This window comes from Marmota monax, unplaced genomic scaffold (genome assembly GCF_021218885.2).
Source record: "Marmota monax isolate L192 unplaced genomic scaffold, Marmota_monax_Labrador192_F-V1.1 WCK01_AAM20220418_F8-fsc00015, whole genome shotgun sequence".
Lineage (NCBI taxonomy): Eukaryota > Metazoa > Chordata > Mammalia > Rodentia > Sciuridae > Marmota > Marmota monax.
This window is the reverse complement of record NW_026692194.1, coordinates 12,122,225-12,144,208: the sequence shown is the minus strand read 5'-3', so window position 1 is coordinate 12,144,208 and position 21,984 is coordinate 12,122,225. Positions and strand designations below refer to the sequence as shown.

General features: G+C 36.5%; 1 protein-coding gene across 2 annotated transcripts in view; it reads left to right on the top strand.

The window, feature by feature from the left end:
- Nucleotides 1-21,984, top strand: part of Cfap36 (cilia and flagella associated protein 36) — a 41,279-nt gene that overhangs the window by 3,108 nt on the left and 16,187 nt on the right. For both annotated transcript variants that reach the window (XM_046423749.2, XM_046423740.2), the window contains exons 2-4: nucleotides 1,102-1,166; nucleotides 1,931-2,032; nucleotides 18,463-18,577. In XM_046423749.2, coding sequence (XP_046279705.1) covers nucleotides 1,102-1,166; nucleotides 1,931-2,032; nucleotides 18,463-18,577 — 282 coding nt within the window. The remainder of the gene's footprint in view (nucleotides 1-1,101; nucleotides 1,167-1,930; nucleotides 2,033-18,462; nucleotides 18,578-21,984) is intronic.

Sequence of the window (21,984 nt, the reverse complement as noted above, 5' to 3'; positions counted from 1 at the left end):
ATTAGCAAAGTTCCAGTACAATAAAATAATTTTGAGACTGTTATAAAAGGGATTTAATGTTTAATAATATTCCATTAGAAGCTTATGAAGAAATTGTTGCCTTATGTTGTGGCAAATTAGTTTTCATCTTAAATATGAAGGAGATTTTGTTTTAATATTTTTTAAATGAGAGAAAACTTGTTTAAATTAATATTATATATTATATGTATTTGTGTATATTACTTAATTTTAATAATATATTTAACATTGTACCTAATATATTATGTCAGCATATATGCTTATTTTTAAAAGTAGTAATTTGATATTTTACTTTTTATTTTTACCAGTATGAGGATTGAATCCAGTGGTGCTGTACTACCGAGTTACACACCCAGCCCTTTTTATTTTTTATTTTGAGGCAAGGTCTCACTAAGTTGCCCAGGCTGGCCTTGAACTTGCAGTCCTCTTATTTTAGCCTCCAGAGTCAGTGGGATTACAGGTGTGCACCACTCAGCCCAGCAGATATTTTTAATTTTTTTAGGTCTTTTTTTTAATGTTTATTTTTTAGTTTTTTAGGTGAACACAATATCTTTATTTTATTTTTATGTGGTGCTGAGGACCGAACCCAGTGCCTCACGCATGCCAGGTGAGCACGCTACCACTTGAGCCACATCCCAAGCCCCAATTTTTTTAGGTCTTTGAAATCCAGTATATATTTATTTTCATGTGAAAGAATTGGTCAAAATTTGGATCTCATAAAAATTTATAGTTTAGCTAGGTGTGGCTGCATATACTTGTAATCTCAGTGGCTTCGGAGCTGAGGCAGCTTCAAAATCAGTCTCAGCACCTTAGCAAGACCCTGTTTCAAAATTTAAAAAATATTTTTTTAAAAGGATGGGGATGTGGCTCAGTGGTTAAGTGCCCCTGCGTTTAATCCCTGGTACAAAAAAAAATTACAGTTTAAAAAGTAGATTTACATATCTAAGTTGTTTTTAAGAAAAACCGTAGGAATTCAAAGCTGAAGAGCTAAATTATCAGAATGACAGTTCCATTTGTAAAGAATGGATTATAAATTTGTATTCGTGAAATGATTTTTTTACACTATATTTTTCTCAAATTTAGTTTTTGATGATGAGGAAGAAAGCAAATTGACTTATACAGAGATTCATCAGGAGTACAAAGAGCTTGTAAGTATTTTTCACTGATTTTAAAAGGTAATTAGAATAATGATGCTTGTAATTTTCTAAATTAAAAAAAATTGATGTTGTTTCATTAAAATTATTTAATTTCACAAATATTATCTACCCTAACAGTACTATCAGTTGTATTAGACTCAATGGTTTCTCTGAGCATCTCATTTTTATGATTTCATCTCTCTTCCACTCTAGAATCTAAGGACTGGATTTATAATTATAGGGATCTTACATTTGATCTTTATATTTTATCATTTTTTGGCTGATGCCTGCAGGGAAATGTTAGTTTTTCACTTAGTTATGGTTGTCTTATGATTTTTAATAATGACTGTTGAGTAGCAGAAAAGTTGTGCTACATTGAATTTTATAATTCTGACTTTTATTATTTCTAGTAAAGGAAATATGATTTTATGTGATTCTCTGAAAAAAATTAGCTTTTGTTATATTTTGGTGAAATGACAATATTATTTCAATATAATATTACATAGATTAATGCAAAAGCATTTGAATTATACTTTTTTAAATTGAATACTTAATAGGTATACTGTCATTTAGAATTTTTCTAGGGCTGGGGATGTGGCTCAAGCGGTAGCGCGCTCGCCTGGCATGCGTGCGGCCCAGGTTCGATCCTCAGCACCACATACAAACAAAGATGTTGTGTCCGCCGAGAAATAAAAAAATAAATAAAATATAAAAAAAAAAAAAAAAAAAAAAAAAATAGAATTTTTCTATATAAAAGTTAAACTTTCCCTTCTTAGGTTGAAAAGCTGTTAGAAAGTTACCTCAAAGAAATTGGAATTAATGAAGATCAATTTCAAGAAGCATGTACTTCTCCTCTTGCCAAGACTCGAACATCACAGGTTTTTGCTTTTGTGTTATTCTGTTACCTTGCAATTGTAACAAAAATTCCCAGGGTTTCCTCTTAAATTTAGTATGTTTGATTGCAAAAGTATAATATTTTAGACATTGTAAGAGGTGAAAAAGATAATTCATTACATAGGGGTTGTCTTTTAGAACAACCTTAAAAAATAATAATTTGAGGCATTAATGAGCTGATATAATTAAAAATGAACTTTCCAAAATCAACTGTAATAAGATTGCAGGGTTTATCCAAATTACTGTTTTATTTATATAGATCTCTGATAATTCTGCAGTTGCCCTTTTAGTACATCCATAGTTAATAGTTACTGGGGCTTTTTTGTTTTGGAATTATTTCTGTTGTCTCAGTTCTGTAGTGCTGGGCTGAAGTAGGTATTATGTGTAATTATAACATTTATTGAGGACTTGTGCTAGTTGATGTTTTAGACACTTAGAAATCTTGATCCCTCTTAAGAAACTGGTAATTTAACTTTCATCTATATGTGAGAAAACTAAAGCACAGATATATTAAGTACCAGTCCAAAGTCCATAGCTATTAAAGTAGTGGAGCCAGTATAACAACACAGGCCATTCAACTGAAAGCCATTGCCCAGAGGTTGAAATAGAGACATGTTGCTACTATCCAGGTAGACTTTTGAAAAACTTAGTTTGGTTTGTCATCCTCTTAGTGAATTTAAAAATTTCTTAGCAAGATGATAGTGAGGATTGTCTATGATGTGACTCCAAATTATATTTTCAGCCTTGATCTCTTGTTCTCTTCTCCAATACATAATGTACTATTGTCATTTCAGTCCACTCACTCTTACAAACATCTGTGTACCCAGCTTTGCTCATGCTGTTTCTTCACCTAAGATGTGTGGCCCTACAACCAACGCACTCGTTAGGGCCTGGCTGAAATGCTACTACTTATGGAAGTGTAGTATGTTGCTTCCTTAATCATTAGAGGGTAGAACTCATTCTATCTCACGGGGCACTTTTATATTTTGGATATTTTTGAATTATAGTTTTCTACTAGTCCATTTGCCCTATTAGATTGTAAATCCTTTGAGCTGTTTATGGTATCTTTGCATTTCTAGTTACTAGCTTAGAGATGAGAGCTTAATTTGTAGTAGGTTGTTTACAATAAATATTTGTTAAATAACCTTATTATTATGTCCTTGAAGAGATTGTTTTGATTATTTAATCTGGCATTTACTGGTACACTTCTCTTTTTTACAGTTTCTTCTCATTTAATGATCATCTCTAATTCTAGAGGTAGAAAATCTTTAACATAACATTTTAAAGAAAGTGTGTACACACTAATGTAAACAAATATTATAACAGTTAATAATTCTATAAAGCAAAAGTTGTTTTACAGTTTACCTATATATATTATATATTACACATATATATTATATACCATGATTTTAGTTTATGAAACAATAACAGACATTTTTTCTTTTTATTTATTTTCTTCTTTTTAATGGAATAGGAAGAATTTGATTAAAAATTACAGATGATCCTCAACTTATGATGGGTTTATGTCCTGATAAATCCATCATAAGTCAAAAAGCATTTAATGCACCTAACCTACTGAACATCATAATTTAACAACATAGTACACTATAGAGTATCACTTGTTTCCCTTTGTGATCATGTGTTTGTTTGGAAGCTCACTGCTGTTGCCCATCACCAAGAGTGATTATCATACTGCACATTGCTAGCCCATGATAAGATCAAAATTCAGAATTCAAAGCATGGTTCTACTTAATGTATATTGATTTTGCACTATTGTAAAGTGGAAAAACTTTAAGTTGGCAACAGTCTATAACTATCTTTTGTTTGTATTATCAAGATAACTAAGTTATTTGTGAATGTAGATGTTCAGAATTCAGATATTGTGTTCAGATCAAAATCAACACAGTTTTCTATTTCATTCTACCGTATACCTTTTAATTTGCTTAGAATTGATAGTACAGTTTTGTTATATACAACAAAGCAGGCCTTTTGAGATGGTTGGACCTACCTGCTTATGAGTCCTTAATCTTTCATTTACTATGTGTAAGATTTTGGCAAAAGCTCTTGTACAGTTTACCTTCTTAACCCTTTTTTTTTTAATATACTTTTTTAGTTGTAGATGGACACAATGTCTTTGTTTTATTTATTTATTTTTTTATGTGGTGTTGAGGATTGAACCCAGTGCCTCACACATGCGAGGCAAGTGCTCAATCACTGAGCTAAAATGCCAGCCCTCTTAACTTTTTTGATTCTTAGTTTTTGCATCTGTTAAATAGGGATAGTATATACTTTGAAATGTTTTTTTTTTTTTTAATTTAAGAGATAACATACATAAAGCATTTAGCACAATATCTGGTGTATATCAGGTGGTCTATAAATAAATGGAAGCACTTCTTAATTAAAGATAGCTATTTTGGTGCTTGATTAGGGTCATGCGTTCAATCCCCATGTGGACTAGTTAGATTTATTCTCTACTAGAGTAAATTCTTAGTTACCAGACACTTAGTAGTTACATTTAATCAGTATAAGGATGTCACTGTTACTGAAAAAACACCTTGAAGCACTTTATTTACTGCTTTGAAGAAACCTAATCTTTATACATGAAAATCAAAATGTTGATTCCAATATTGGGGTGTCTAAGAGGGAATTAAAGAAACAAATTGCTTGCCCTGGATAATTTAGGAGGTAATTTTTGGTTTGTTTTGGTTAGGTGATTTGGTTTTGATTTTCTATACAGGCTGCCAGTTTTCACGAATTTGTACAACTAAAGCAAACTTGGAAAATTCTTTTCATTTCATTAGTTCTAAACCACTGGTTTGGCATATTCTTTGTGGATTAAAGCTAGAAAAAGTGGCAAGGAATGCATCAGATGAAGCAGTGTAATGACAAAAAGGTTCAGGGGCAGTGGTTCCTGTCTGCAATCCCAGGGACTTGGGAGGCTGAGGTAGGAGGATTGCAAGTTCAAGGGTAGCCTTAGCGACTTAGTGATGCCCTAAGCAATTTACTGAGACCATGTCTCAAATAAAAAATAAAAACTGGGGATATAGCTCAATGGCAAAACATCCCTGGGTTAAATCCCCAGTACAAAAAAACAAAACAAAACAACAAAAAAAAACACAACAACCAACTTTTTTTTTAAAAAAATGTTTTTTTAAATGGACACAATACCTTTATTTTATTTATGTATTTTTATGAGGTGTTGAGGATCGAACCCAGTACATCATACGTGCAAGGCAAGCGCTCTGTCACTGAGCCACAATCCCAGACCATAACCAACTTTTTAACAGCATGTTTTTCTGTTATACACATGTGATTTCTTAAAAAAAAAAAAAAAAGTTCATGAATTAAAATATCTTATACCAATTCAGAAAAATATGACAATATAATAAATAATGAGATATTTATCATTTCAGTTGCCTATAGTTGAACGTCAGGATTTTGTAGTATTTTGCAACTGAAGTGGATAAAAACAACATCCGCTTGTGAGGATAAAACTTATCATTAATTTCAATGTATGACAAAATTCAGGGATTTCTAGAAGGGTTTTTTGTTGTTTTGTTTTGTTTACTTGATTTGCATTGACCTTTATAAGATAGAAATTAATACTTGCAGAAACATTTCTCTTATAATAATTGGCACTGTTAAGAAGATTACATCTGTGGTGTTACCATTGAATCTTTTTTAGTATTAGGGATTGAACCCCTGGGTGCTTAACCACTGAGCCACATCTCCAGCCCTTTTTTATATTTCATTTGTTGCTTAGGGCCTTGCTAAGTTTCTGAGCCTGGCTTTGAACTTGCAATCCTGCTGCCTCAGCCTCCTGATCTGCATGTGATTTCTGTGATTACAGGCATGCGCCATTGCTCCCAGTTTACTATTGAATTTCTAAAAGTACACATAGGATAATAGAAAATATTTTGTGTGAGTCCTAGTAAGATTTTAAAGAAGCTAGGAATATTTATTTTTTAGAGAAAGTATAGGCTTATAAAAATGAAGCAGATAGTTTCCCTTATTAAAATATTGCATTAGTATTGTATATTTGTTATAACTGATGAACCAGTATTGATACATTAACCCTTCCGGTTGTATACTTGTAAGGGCTTTGCCAAATATAGAATGCCATGTAGCCACTATTACAGTGTTGTAGAAAATAGTTTCACAGCACTAAAAATCTCCTCTATGTTCCATATATTCATTCCTCCTGGCCTTGTTTCAGTTCCCAAACAACGTTTGGTGTTTTTGTTTTCTCAGTAATTTTACCCTCTCCAGGATGTCATGTAATTGGGAACATAGTATATATCCTTTCAGACTGATTTCTTTTACTAAGCAATATGCATTTAACTGTTCCTCCATATTTTGTGGCTTCATAATTTTATCACCAAGTATTATTACATTATATGGATGTACCAGTTTGTTTTTCCTTTTATTGAAGGGTATCCTGGTTATTTCCATTTTTTTTGGCAATTTTTAAATCTTTTTAAGATTTTTGTGTGGACATTATGATTTTAATTTGTTTGGCTAACCACCTGTGAGTGGATTGCTAGGTCATCTGATAAGACAAAGCTTAGCTTTTTAAGAAACTTTTAAGTCTTCTTCTAAAGTGTCTTCTAGAGTGTCTTTACCATTTTATATTTCTGTCACCAGTAATGGACCGTTTCTGTTTTTCCACATCTGTGTCAATACTTGGTATTTTTGGATTATAAACGTCCTAATAGGTGTGTAATGCTATCTTGTTTTCTTTTGCCCATTTTTCAGTTGAATTGTTTGTTTTCTAATTGTTAAGTTTTAAGAATTCTTTGTATTTTTAGGTACAAATCCTGTTATAATGCTTTTCAAAGTAGTTTGCAAAATTTTCTTTTGGGGTTTTCTTTTCATTCTCTTAAACAGTGTCTTTCACAGTAGAAATTTTTAATTTTAATTAAGTCTGATTTACCAGTTTTTTCTGTCATGGAGTTTGCTTTTGATGTTGTATCTAAGAAGTCGTCACCAAATCTAATTATCTAGATTTTCTTCTATGTTACCTTTTAAAGCTTTAGTTTTGTGTTTTTATATTTAAGTCTGTGGTTAGTTTTGTGATAACTTCTGGTGTAAGGCCAATGTTTAGGTTTTTTTTTTTTTTCTTTTTTAGGATGCTCATTTTGAGTTGTTCCAGCATCATTTGTTGAGAAGACTATCCTTTCTCTATTGAATTGCTTTTGTTTCTTTGTCAAAAATCAGTTGAGTGTGTTTTTGTAGGTATAATTTCAGGACCTATTCTGATTTCATTGATCTGTTTATCTACTACAACACCAATATACCACCATAGTGATTATTATAACTTAATAATAAATTTTGATGTTGGGTAGTGTTAGTTCCTTGACTTTGTTCTTTATCTGTGTTGTGTGATTATTCTGGGTCTTTACCTTTTCATGTATCTTTTAGAATAAGTTTTAATATCCACAAAGCAGTTTGCTGGGATTTCTGTTGGGGTTGTGTGAATCTACAAATTAAGCTGGGAAGATATGTTAACAGTTTTGAGTCTCCCTATTTATGAATATGGAATATCTTTCTATTTCTTTGGATCTTTAATTTCTTTCATTAGAGTTTTATTACTCATTATACAGATCTGATACATACTTTGTTAGACTTATTCCTACATTAAGTACTTCTTTTTTATCTTTTTATCTTTTGTGTTTTTAATTTCAAATTCCAATTGCTCATTGCTGGTACATAGGAGAGCAGTTAACTTTTATATGGTAAAATATATCCTGGTTTTAATTACTTACATGTTCCAGAAGTTTAAAATTTTTTTCTTTTTGTATTTTTCTAAAGACAAGTCATGTTATCTGTGAACAAAAACAGTTTTCTTTCTTCCTTCTTAATTTTTTATAACTTTATTTATTTTTTCATCTAGTGCTGAGGATCGAACCCAGTGCCTCACACATATAAGGCAAGTTCTCTGCCACGGAGCCACAACCTCAGCCCTCTTCTTTCTTAATTAATAACTTTTTATTAACTCTTCATGTTTTATTTTATTAACTAGAACTTCCAGTACAGAGTTGAATGGGAATGGTGAAAGAGATCATTCTTGCCTGATCTAGTGGGAAAACATCTAGTTTCTTACCATTAAGTTTAATGTTAGCTGTATGTTTTTAAACAGATGTTCTTTACTGGGTGAGGAATTTTTTAGTCCTCATTTGCTGAGGGTTTTTAATCTTGAATGGTTGTTGGGTTTTGTTAGATTCCTTTTCCATATCTGTTATTATGATCAGATGATATTTCTTCTCTGCTCTGTTGATATTTGTTATATTTAGTGATTTTCAGATGCTGATCCATCCTTGCATACCTGGAATAAATCCCACCTGGTTGTGGTTTATAATTCTTCTTATACCTTGTTGTTTTTAGTTTGCTAAATTTTGTTGAATATCTTTATATCTTTGTTCGTGAGAGAGATTGATGTGTAGTTTTCTTTTAATGTCTGTCTGGTTTTGGCATTAGGGTAATACTGGCATCATATAATGAATTAATTAGTATTCTCTCTGCTTCCATTTTCTGGATGATATTGTAGAGAATTGGTATAATTTCTTCCTTAAATGTTTGGTAGAATTCACCAGTGAACCCATTTTGGTTTGGTATTTTCTATTATATAGGGTTATAAGTTATTGGTTCAACTTCATTATCAAGGCATAGGCTGTTCAAATGATCTATTTCTTCTTTTGTGTTTTGGCAGATTGTATCTTTTAAAGAATTTCATATAATCAAATTTATGGGCATAATTACTCATGGTATTTCTTTGTCATCCTTTCAATGTTCTTAGGATCAGTAGTGATAACACTTTTTTCATTTTTGAGATTAGTAGTTTGTGCTTTTGCTCTTTTTCCCCTTAATCTAGCTAGAGGTTAAATAATTTTAACCAGCATCAAAAGGTCCAGAGCAATTACTTTTATCTTCATTCTTCAGTTTATAAAATGTTTTCTCATTTTATTTAATCTCAATACCTAGTTAGAAAGTTGTTCTGTATTTCTTTTATTCTAAGAAGCAAATTTTTGAAAAAATTAGAATTCTATAGTTATATATAGTAGTTGGGTTCATCTTTTTTTTTTTATATTTTTAATTTTTTATTGTGGGTTGTTCAAAACATTACAAATTTCTTGACATATCATATTCCACACTTTGATTCAAGTGGGTTATGAACTCCCACCTTCACCCCATACACAGATTGCAGAATCACATCAGTTACACATCCATTGATTTACATATTGCCATACTAGTGTCTGTTGTGCTCCGCTGCCTTTCCCATCCTCCACCCTCCCCCCTCCCCACCTCTCCCCTCCCCTCCCCTCCTCTCTCTCTACCCCCTCCACTGTATAACCCTGAGGGTCTCCTTCCATTACCATGCAGTTTCCCTTCTCTCTCCCTTTCCCTCCCAGCTCTCATCCCTGTTAAATGTTAATCTTCTTCTCCTGCTCTTCGTCCCTACTCTGATCTTAGTTACTCTCCTTATATCAAAGAAGACATTTGGCATTTGTTTTTTAGGGATTGGCTAGCTTCACTTAGCATAATCTGCTCTAATGCCATCCATTTCCCTGTAAATTCTATGATTTTGTCATTTTTTAATGCAGAGTAATACTCCATTGTGTATAAATGCCACATTTTTTTTATCCATTCGTCTATTGAAGGGCATCTAGGTTGGTTCCACAGTCTTGCTATTGTGAACTGTGCTGCTATGAACATCGATGTAGCAGTGTCCCTGTAGCATGCTCTTTTTAGGTCTTTAGGGAATAGACCAAGAAGGGGAATAGCTGGGTCAAATGGTGGCTCCATTCCCAGCTTTCCAAGAAATCTCCATACTGCTTTCCAAATTGGCTGCACCAATTTGCAGTCCCACCAGCAATGAACAAGTGTACCCTTTTCCCCACATCCTCGCCAGCACTTGTTGTTGTTTGACTTCCTAATGGCTGCCAATCTTACTGGAGTGAGATGGTATCTTAGGGTGGTTTTGATTTGCATTTCTCTGACAGCTAGAGATGGTGAGCATTTTTTCATGTACTTGTTGATTGACTGTATGTCCTCCTCTGAGAAGTGTCTGTTCAGGTCCTTGGCCCATTTGTTGATTGGGCTGTTTATTCTCTTATTGTCTAATTTTTTGAGTTCTTTGTATACTCTGGATATTAGGGCTCTATCTGAAGTGTGAGGAGTAAAGATTTGTTCCCAGGGTGTAGGCTCCCTATTTACCTCTCTTATTGTTTCTTTTGCTGAGAAAAAACTTTTTAGTTTGAGTAAGTCCCATTTGTTGATTCTAGTTATTAACTTTTGTGCTATGGGTGTCCTATTGAGGAATTTGGAGCCCGACCCCACCGACTGTAGATCGTAGCCAACTTTTTCTTCTATCAGACGGCGCATCTCTGATTTGATATCAAGCTCCTTGATCCATTTTGAATTAACTTTTGTGCATGGCGAGAGAAAGGGATTCAGTTTCATTTTGTTGCATATGGATTTCCAGTTTTCCCAGCACCATTTGTTGAAGATGCTATCCTTCCTCCATTGCATGCTTTTAGCCCCTTTATCAAATATAAGATAGTTGTAGTTTTGTGGATTGGTTTCTGTGTCCTCTATTCTGTACCATTGGTCCACCCGCCTGTTTTGGTACCAGTACCATGCTGTTTTTGTTACTATTGCTCTGTAGTATAGTTTGAAGTCTGGTATCGCTATACCGCCTGATTCACACTTCCTGCTTAGCATTGTTTTTGCTATTCTGGGTCTTTTATTTTTCCATATGAATTTCATGATTGCTTTCTCTATTTCTACAAGAAATGCCGTTGGGATTTTGATTGGCATTGCATTAAACCTATAGAGAACTTTTGGTAATATCGCCATTTTGATGATGTTAGTTCTGCCTATCCATGAACAGGGTATATTTTTCCATCTTCTAAGATCTTCTTCTATTTCTCTCTTTAGGGTTCTGTAGTTTTCATTGTATAAGTCTTTCACCTCTTTTGTTAGGTTGATTCCCAAGTATTTTATTTTTTTTGAAGATATTTTGAATGGAGTGGTTGTCCTTACTTCCATTTCAGGGGATTTGTCTCTGATATACAGGAATGCCTTTGATTTATGCGTGTTGATTTTATATCCTGCCACTTTGCTGAATTCATTTATTAGCTCTAATAGTTTCTTTGTAGAGCCTTTTGGGTCTGCTAGGTATAGAATCATATCATCTGCAAATAGTGATAATTTAAGTTCTTCTTTTCCTATTTTTATGCCTTTAATTTCTTTCGTCTGTCTAATTGCTCTGGCCAGTGTTTCGAGAACTATGTTGAACAGAAGTGGAGAGAGAGGGCATCCCTGTCTTGTTCCAGATTTTAGAGGGAATGCCTTCAGTTTTTCTCCATTCAGAATGATGCTAGCCTGAGGCTTAGCATAGATTGCTTTTACAATATTGAGGTATGTTCCTGTTATCCCTAGTTTTTCTAGAGTTTTGAACATAAAGGGATGCTGTACTTTGTCGAATGCTTTTTCCGCATCTATCGAGATGATCATATGGTTCTTATTTTTAAGTCTATTGATGTGGTGAATAACATTTATTGATTTCCGTATATTGAACCAGCCTTGCATCCCAGGGATGAATCCTACTTGATCATGGTGTACAATTTTTTTGATATGTTTTTGTATCCGATTCGCCAGAATTTTATTGAGGATTTTTGCATCTAGGTTCATTAGAGATATTGGTCTGTAGTTTTCTTTCTTTGAAGTGTCTTTGTCTGGTTTAGGTATCAGGGTGATGTTGGCCTCATAGAATGAATTTGGAAGTTCTCCCTCCTTTTCTATTTCCTGAAGTAGCTTGAAAAGTATTGGTATTAGTTCTTCTTTAAAGGTTTTGTAAAATTCTGCTGTATACCCATCCGGTCCTGGGCTTTTCTTAGTTGGTAGTCTTTTTATGGTTTCTTCTATTTCCTCAATTGATATTGGTCTGTTTAGGTTTTCTATATCTTCCTGACTCGATCTGGGCAGATCATATGACTTAAGAAATTTATCTATGCCTTCACTATCTTCTAATTTATTGGAGTATAAGGATTCAAAATAGTTTTTGATTATCTTCTGTATTTCTGAAGTGTCTGTTGTGATATTGCCTTTTTCATCCCGTATGCTAGTCATTTGAGTTCTCTCTCTTCTTCTCTTCACTAGCATCGCTAAGGGTCTGTCGATTTTGTTTATTTTTTCAAAGAACCAACTTTTAGTTTTGTCAATTTTTTCAATTGTTTCTTTTGTTTCGATTTCATTAATTTCAGCTCTGATTTTCATTATTTCTTGCCTTCTACTTCTTTTGCTGTTGTTTTGCTCTTCTTTTTCAAGGATTTTGAGATGAAGTATGAGATCATTTATTTGTTGGTTTTTTCTTTTTTTAAGGAATGAACTCCAAGCAATGAATTTTCCTCTTAGAACTGCTTTCAGTGTGTCCCATAGATTCCGATATGTTGTGTCTGTGTTTTCATTTATCTCTAAGAATTTTTTAATTTCCTCCTTGATGTCTTCTATAACCCATTGATCATTCAGTAACCTATTGTTCATTCTCCAAGTGAGGTATGCTTTTTCCTTCCTTCTTTTATCATTGATTTTCAGTTTCATTCCATTATGATCAGATAAGATGCATGGTATTATCTCTACTCCTTTATATTGTCTAAGAGTTGCCCTGTGACATAATATATGATCTATTTTTGAGAAGGATCCATGTGCTGCTGAGAAAAAAGTGTAACTGCTTGATGTTGGGTGGTATACTCTATATATGTCAATTAGGTCTAGGTTATTAATAGTGTTATTGAGTTCTATAGTTTCCTTATTCAACTTTTGTTTGGAAGATCTGTCCAGTGGCGAGAGAGGTGTGTTGAAGTCTCCCATGATAATGGTATGGTGGTCTATTAGACTCTTGAACTTGAGAAGAGTTTGTTTGACGAACATAGCTGCACCATTGTTTGGGGCATAAATATTTATGATTGTTATGTCTTGTTGGTGTATGGTTCCCTTAAGCAGTATGTAGTGTCCCTCTTTATCCCTTTTGATTAACTTTGGCTTGAAATCTATTTTATTTGATATGAGTATGGACACTCCTGCTTGTTTCCGAAGTCCATATGAGTGATATGATTTTTCCCAACCTTTCACCTTCAGCCTATGTATGTCTTTTCCTATCAAATGCGTCTCCTGTAGGCAGCATATTGTTGGGTCTTGTTTTGTGATCCATTCTACTAGCCTGTGTCTCTTAATTGGTGAGTTTAAGCCATTAACATTTAGGGTTATTATTGAGATATGGGTTGTTCTTCCAGCCATATTTGTTTATTTCTGTTACTAAACATGGTTTGTTTTCCTCTTTGATTATTTTCCCCCCCTTTACTGTCCTACCTCCCACTGTTGGTTTTCATTGTTATTTTCCATTTCCTCTTCCTGTAATGCTTTGGCGAGGATGTTTTGAAGAGATGGTTTTCTAGCTGCGAATTCTTTAAACTTTTGTTTATCGTGGAAGGTTTTAATTTCATCTTCCATCCTGAAGCTTAATTTCGCTGGATACACAATTCTTGGTTGGAACCCATTTTCTTTCAGTGTTTGAAATATGTTATTCCAGGATCTTCTAGCTTTCAGAGTCTGTGTTGAAAGATCAGCTGTTATCCTGATTGGCTTACCCCTAAATGTAATCTGCTTCCTTTCTCTTGTAGCTTTTAAAATTCTCTCCTTATTCTGTATGTTGGGCATCTTCATTATAATGTGTCTAGGTGTGGATCTCTTATGATTTTGCACATTCGGCATCCTGTAGGCTTCTAGGATTTGGGATTCTGTCTCATTCTTCAAGTCTGGGAAGTTTTCTCGTATTATTTCATTGAATAGACTGCTCATTCCTTTGGTTTGGAGCTCTGTACCTTCCTGTATCCCAATGACTCTTAAGTTTGGTCTCTTAATGTTATCCCATATTTCTTGGATGTTCTGCTCATGGTTTCTTAACAGTCTTGCTGAGCTGTCTATGTTCTTTTCCAGTTGAAATACTTTGTCTTCATTGTCTGATGTTCTATCTTCTAAGTGTTCTACTCTGCTGGTAGTATTCTCCATTGAGTTTTTAAGTTGGTTTATTGCTTCCTGCATTTCTAGGATTTCTGTTTGTTTGTTTTTTATAACCTCTATCTCCCTGTATAGTTGATCCTTTGCTTCCTGGATTTGTTTGCGTAATTCATTGTCGAAGTGATCTTTCATTGTCTGATTTTGCTGTTTAATGTCTTCCTTGATACTCCAGATCATCTGAAGCATGTATACCCTGAATTCTTTATCTGACATTCCATCTGCTGCAGCTGTTACCTCTTCTAAAGTTGCGTTGACCTGCATTGCTTGTGGTCCTTTCTTTCCTTGTCTTTTCATACTGCTTGCGTATCTTTCCTGCAGGTGCGGGTGGCTGCTCTGCTCTCTCCTTATTCCAATTGGGGTGTCGTGGCTACCACGCCGGCAGGTCAGTGGGCCTGTTCTGGGCGCTGGCGGCGGCTCTGTTCTGCCGCTACTCCAATTGGGGTGACAAGTGTACCACGCCGGCAGGCCACCGGGCCTGATCTGCCGGTCGGTTGCAGGTTTGCCTACCCTGCAGGCGCGGGTGGCGGCTCTACTCTGCCCCTACTCCAAATGGGGTGACGTGTCTGTCGTACCGGCAGGCCACTGGGCTTGTCCCGCTGGTCGGTCGCAGATCTGCCCACCTTTCGGGCACAGGTGGAGGCTCTGCTCTGCCCCTACTCCAATTGGGGTGTCGTGACTACCCCGCCTGCAGGATGCTGGGCCTGTTCCTGGCACGGGTGGCGACTCTGCTCTGCCCCTACTCCAATTAGGGTGGTGTGTGTACCACGCCGGCAGGCTCCTGGGCCTGATCCGCCGGTCTGTTGCAGGTCTGCCTACCTTGGAGGCGCCGGCGGCGGATCTGCCCTGCCCCTCCTACCACGCCTGCGGACCCCTGGGCCTGATCTGCAGGTTGGTCACAGGTCTGCTCACCCTGCGGGCACGGGTGGCGGTTCCGCTCCGCCCCCCACTCCAATTGGGGTCACGTGACCACCACACCGGCAGGGCCTGATCCGGGCGTGGGAGAAGGATCTGCTCTGCCCCTACTCCAGTTGGGGTGACGTGTGTACCACACTGGCAGGCCACTGGGCCTGACCCGCCAGGCTGTCACAGGTCTGTTTACCTTGCAAGCGCGAAGGGCGGCTCTGCCCTGCCCCTCCTACCACGCCCATGTACCACTGGGTCGCGGGTCTGCCCACCTTGTGGGTGCGGGTGGCGGCTCCGCTCCGCCCCCTCTCCAATTGGGGTCACGCGGTCACCACGCTGGCGAGCCGCTGGGCCTGCTCCGGGCGCTGGCGGCTGCCCGGCTCTTCCCCTCTGGCTCGATAACAAATTGAGGAGACTCGGGTGTCTGTGCCTCACCCCCCCTACCAGGAGACCAACTGTTTATGTTGCCGCTGGTATTGATGAAGTTCTCTCCTCCGCCGCTTTCTGATGACATCAGATCTCTGCCATGTTGGTATCCTATGCGAATGGCAGCATTTCGTTCCCCTTGCCGGGCAACCAAAGCAACGGGTGAGTCCTGAGCGGCCCTCAGCAGGACCCGGACCGAGAAGCAGTTTCCGCGGGCTCCTAGCCCCGGGCCAGGGAAGTTCCGGGAGCCGGAACTCGGCCGCTCCGTGCTCGGTGTAAGCTCCTATAAGTGTAGGCTCCAAGAAGCAGTCCCCGCGGGCTCAGTTCTGGGAGCCTGAATTCGGCCGCTTAGTGCTTGGTGTATGCTCTGATAGGAGCAGGGTCCAAGAAGCAGCCTCCGCAGGCTCCGCAGCCCTGGGCCAGGGCAGTTCCGGGACGGTTCCGGGAGCCGGAACTCGGCCGCCCCGCGCTCGGTGTTCGCTCCGATAAGATCAGGTTCTAAGAAGCACCCAGGCACTGAACCCTAGCAATCTGTCTGCAAGCCGCAGGCGAATTGCAGCCTGAAATTACCTGTTCTATGGCTGAATGAGCTGCGGTCAGTCGAAAACAGGTATGGTGACGTCAGCTTTCCAACATGGTGGCTGCTGGCCTCCTCTGTGGTCTGACCGGTGTGGAGAACCGAGATGGACCGCTTCCTTCCCCCGTCTCGAACCCAGAATTCAGCCCTGAGTACGGTGCTTGCACGGCTGGCAGAAACTGCAGCGCTGTATCCCTGCGTCGCTATCTCCTTGTTTCCCAGCGCGCGCTGCAGACTCTAGCCGCGGGGCGATTTGCTGAATAAGCAGTGTTACCCCCCCCCCCCCCCCCCCCCCCCCCCCGTGCGACAAACCTCTCGCGTTTGAGTCCCTGTAGCCGATCCTCGTGCGATGGAAATCCTTCCTCCAGGTTCCGGAGCACCCCACTATTGCTGGAAATTCCTAACAAGATATCCTTTAGCCGTCCTGACTTGTCATACTCCCACACAGTGAAGCAGCACACGGGGGCAATGCACTCCCCTCGCCGCCATCTTCCTTCCTCAGTTGGGTTCATCTTGATAAACTCATATATGCATTGAGTTCTATTTCAGTTTATGATCCTCCCCCATTTTCCTTCCTCTGTTCATCTAGATTTTCTTTTGTTCATCTATTTATTTTTATTTGATTGGTTCTTTCTACCTATACATAAAGGTGAAGTTCTCTGTGATATATTTATATATGCACATACATGATTTTTTAAAGAAATCATTCTGCATGAGGCAATTTTTATCACAATATCTTTAAAGTAGGAATACATTTTATAATTGATGGTATTGTAGTTTAATTGGTAGTGTTTTTTTCTTAGTGGCATATAAAATAGTGGTTTATCTTACTAATCTATAGTATTAGGTTCAGTGAAATACTGTATAGATACTGTTGTTAATATATTGATTTTGCAGAAAAGAGACTGAAGCTCTGAGAATTTAAATGATATGTTGAAAGTCACGGGACTGGTGCATAGTCAAACTGAAAGCAGGCTTTTGCTATCAAGGATTCTTTTCTTTTTCCTAATGTATGGACTCTTTTCCTTTCCTAATGTATCAGTGGTTCTCAAACTTTAATGTTGTAAGAATTATCTGAGGAGATGTGTGGGCACCCATCCTCCAGAGATTTAGGTGAATTGTATCTATGGCAGGGCTCAGGAATATGCATTTTATTAATCCCTCTTTCTTGCATTTATTAAGAGGAATCAAGAATAACATTTTGAGGAACCCTGTATTATAAGTTCCAGAGAAGTTATTTAGTGGCATAATCCTATAAATTGGACCCTGGTAGACTTCAGTAAGCAATCACAGAGACTGCCCACGTTGTTTTGAGTACTGAACTCTGGGCAGCAGCTTTCAAACACAGCTGAAGCTTGTTTGTCAGGTCCTGCTTTGGGGCTTTCTGGACTGTATCTGTAAACTTGGTGGAAAAGAAACATTTCCTCTTTTCTCTCTATAGTTGACCCCATGTACTTGTCACATAGAACTGCTTTTTCATTTTATCTTTGTTTTGTTCTCCTGCACAAATCTAGGATGTAAGCTGGTTGATGGGGGAAGGGCTCCTTCCTCTTTCAAATAGATCTTTTTGATGAGGCTTTTGTTGAGGTGTTCTCTGTGACAATATTGCTAATGCCTACTTAGTAAATCACACATCCTTTGTTGCCTCAGCATGATTTTGTATGGTCAGCTTTTCAAGTAATATCATGTAAAGCTGGAAAGAATTCTAAATAAGATCTGCTTTTAGGCATTTATATTTTATTCTACTTTTTATTAATTAGTTTGGAAATTGATTTGCTCTTAATAATATAATATTCTCAATAGTTAAGGGAAGTATTAAGTGTGCACCCTAATATTAGACACCTTTTTAAAATTTCTTGTACTTCTCAGTTGATTTTACATTGTAATTTCTAACTCTGCTTCTTTTTAATAACTTTCTACATATAAGACAACTATAACAGCATTCACACATTAATTGTTCATTACACTTACTTTCCAGATTCCATTTATTGACATTCAACTTGGTACTTTTTATTGATTAAGGGATAATTTTTATAGTTACTGAATCATTATTAAGCAATAAAATTTAAGTGACAGGAATATAAATTAAATAGATGTTATTTTGGTAGAAAAACAAACCTAAATACTGAAGAGGTAACTTCAAAAAGGTAAGCCAGATTCTTGTGTTGTTTTTTTCAGAGTCATTGAGTACTGGCTCATTTGGAAAATGTATTATGGTTAACTTTAGCTTAAGCATGGGGATTTGGAGAGTTATCCTCTTGAGAACTGTATCTTAAAGGATTTTAAAATAAAATCTTAGAATTGTCCATTTGAGTCATCTAACTATAAATGATACAGCACTCATGAATTAATGTGCTTTTTGCAATGAAAATTATTTGAATGTGTGGGAAATAGTTTTAAAAAATTTAACCTCTAGATTTCTTTTCACAGGCCATTTTGCAACCTGTGTTGGCAGCAGAAGATTTTACTATCTTTAAAGCAATGATGGTCCAGAAAAACATTGAAATGCAGTTGCAAGCCATTCGAATAATTCAAGAGAGAAATGGTAAAATGTTGAAGTTAGAAATCTAAGTGCTAATGCTTTTTTTTAAAAAAAAATTCTAATATGATCTTAAGTGAGGCTGCTTTTTATACATTTATTTCAAGTTTGAAAGTCTTTAGCTGATGTAAGAGACTTAAGAGTGTAGCTGGGTATGGTGGTGCATGCCTGTAATCCCAGTGGCTGGGGAGGTTGAGGCAGGAGGATTTCGAGTTCAATAACGGGGGAAGGGCTCCTTCCTCTTTCAAATAGATCTTTTTGATGAAGCTTTTGTTGAGGTGTTCTCTGTGACAATATTGCTCAACAAAAGCAAGGTGCTAAGCAACTCAGTGAGACCCTCAGCAAAAGCAAGGTGCTAAGCAACTCAGTGAAACCCTGTCTCTAAATAAAATACAAAGTAGGGCTGAGGATGTGGCTCAGTAGTCAAGTGCCTCTGACTCCGGTACTTCCCAAACTCCCGCCAAAAAAAAAAAAAAAAAAAAGTGTAAACTTCCTGATCAGTGTATATTGGACATCTCAAAGAAAGCAGACTTGATTTTCTCTTTAGCTTTTGTGTTTATGACACTTTGTATTGGTTATAATTACTGCTAAGAAAAGATTACTCTGCTGGCTTATCATTGTTAAGACTTCAGAAAGAAGCTGTGGTTCATGTGTATTGGAATCAGTTGGAAGAATTGTTGAAACACATGATAACCTCAGTTTCTGATTTAGTAGGGCTGGGTTGGGACCTAATAATTTTCATTTATAACAAACTTCCAGCTGATACTGAAGCTGCTGGTCCTGTGACCACACTAAAAACCACTGGTCTAGGGCAATATGATTATTGTACCAACATCAACAGAAAAGAAAACAGAAGGCTCTAGTAACCCTCTTTGACTTTATTTTTTGCCTGTCCCTGTGCTTAAACTCACTTCCCCTGTAGCTCTTTTTGCTTTTGTCCTCACCCCCTTTTTTGTACCTGAACTACATTAAATATTCTGACTTAAAACAGTCAAGTTTCTAACCATACTTCTTATTAATATACCGTCTCCTTTTCAAAGCAGATTCTCATCTCTGTTTCAGATTTCTGGCTCTGGTAACGTTATCTTAATTTTTATGTGTTCCTTTGCTTGATATATTGCTACTGATATTCTTTGTCATGGCCTATAACCTCTTTCATAGTTTGGCAGCAGGACCATTCTTTTGATTGTTTCCTGAAGAAATGAGAGCTAAAGTTCAGTTGTACTGTTTACTCTTAAGTGTCTAGAACATGCAACAATAGTGCTTCTATTGCAAACTCTTGAAGATTCTCCTTTTCATTTTGTCTGATTCGAGTGGACTCTATTCCTTAGAGCCAGCCATTATCTTAACCATTCCCTAAAGTCCCAAGATGCTTTCCACAGCAGGTAATAGAGCTGTTGTCTGTGGGTAGGAGATAATACTACCCTAACCATGAAGAATGCATAACACAGTGTTGTTACTTTTGTGTAAATAAGTTTGGAAAATACTCTCCTTTTGTCTTTTTACTATGGTTTGATCTATAAAATCTTTTCGTCTTAATATTCCTGAGACTATGCTTTATTCTGACCTGTGGGATAATTATTTTATGTTAGTAAAATTTGTTTTGAGAGAATCAGTTTTGATAAGAGAAACAGTGAACTTGACATTGGACACTACATTGAAGTTTAACTGGAAACTATTTAGATTTTAATAAAAAAGGAGTAAATACCTATAGCTTGACTGCCAGCAACAGAACACCCCCATGAAAAGGTCTAAACAATTAGAAATTATCATCTCATAGAACAAGTCCAGAGGAAAGGAGAAAAGAAAGACAGGTCCAGGGTTGCTTTCTTTGGTGGCTTAGTGATATTATCAAGGACCCTGACATTTTTTATCTTTATATTCTGCCATTCTCAGGATCTTCTCTCATGATTATACTCTGGCTATATCCAATGCAGGCTTAATAGAATCTCTTAAAGAAAAGGAATGCTTCTTCCTGTTCTTCCTGTAAATTTCTTTTTGTTAGTAAGATAGCACTTTCATGAAAGCCCTCTAAGAATTTTCTCCTCAAACCCTATTGATCAGGCTTGGGGGTCACTTGCCTTTCTGGCATAGTGAATGAACCTATTATGGTTGGTTTCAACCAGTCAAAAATTACTCCTGGAGTAGGGGAGACCCAGCCTCTTAAGTAGTTGGCTGTCTGATGGCTACACAAAATGTGGTATACATTAATGAGGGAAGATGAGGGTGATGATATGGAGTAATGGCTGGTGTCAGACCACAGTGTGGGACAGTTTGACTACATTTTAACATAAACTAATACTTAGTTTCTGCTACAGAATTTTCATACTTGTATTTAAGAATATTGCTTAATTTAGATCTAGAGATTAGTATCTTAGAAAACTGCAGGCTATTTGAAAATTGTCTTTGTGGTGAGAAAATTTTGAAGGCTCTCTGGATTTTGGTTGTATCATATCTAAGAATTTGGGGAAAATGCATGCCAGAGCATTATTGTGATGGTTTTGAAGTACATTGCATTATTCCTCCCTTAGTACTTTTAATTTTCCCTACAAAGATTATTATTAGAAGAATAATTTTATGTCCTTTGAGCAAAATTGCACTTAAGATTGGTGAGTTTTATAGATGTCAATATTCTGGTTGTGATATTGTACTATGTAGTTTTGCAAGATGTTACTAATGGGAAAAATTGGGTCAAGAGTGTATGGCATCTTTCTATTTTTTTTTTTTTTACAACTGTGTGTGAATCTGCAATTATCCCAAAATAAATTGTATAATTTTGAAAATGCATCTAAATATCAAAGGGATTAAAATAATAAAGCTACTTTACTTTAGAGCAGATCCAAAATCCCATAGTCATACGTGGATGAAGAAATAGAAGGAAAAAAGGAGGAGACATTCTGCTAATTTAGAAAGTAATTATTAGAGATAGAAGCAGAACACTTATTACCACTCTTCCTGTTTACCAGGAATATATAAGTAAAAAAGTAAATTAAACCTACATTTACAAAATTACTTCCTATCAGTTTTTATTGCTTTGGGCTTAAGTTGATATTGCTGTGGTTTATAGTTATTAGATCAATATATGAACAAAAGCTCCAAGGGCAGATATTGCATCATTCATCTTTTTAATACCTCCACAAAGTGCTTAGCACCATGTTTTTATTGCACATAGTAAACAGAATTCTTTTTAGTAACATATAATAAATGCTATAATAAAATGTTAACATATAATAAATGAATGAAGAGTATTAAATGCCTTTTTTTTTTTGGTGGTGGTGGTGCTGGGGAATTGAACCCGGGGCCTTGTGCATGCGAGCTATATCCCCAGCCTAAATGCTGTTTTAACAAAATAATATTTTTTAAGCTCTTTCAATTTAAGAGTCACCTTTAAGAGCATGTTTTTATTATTAATC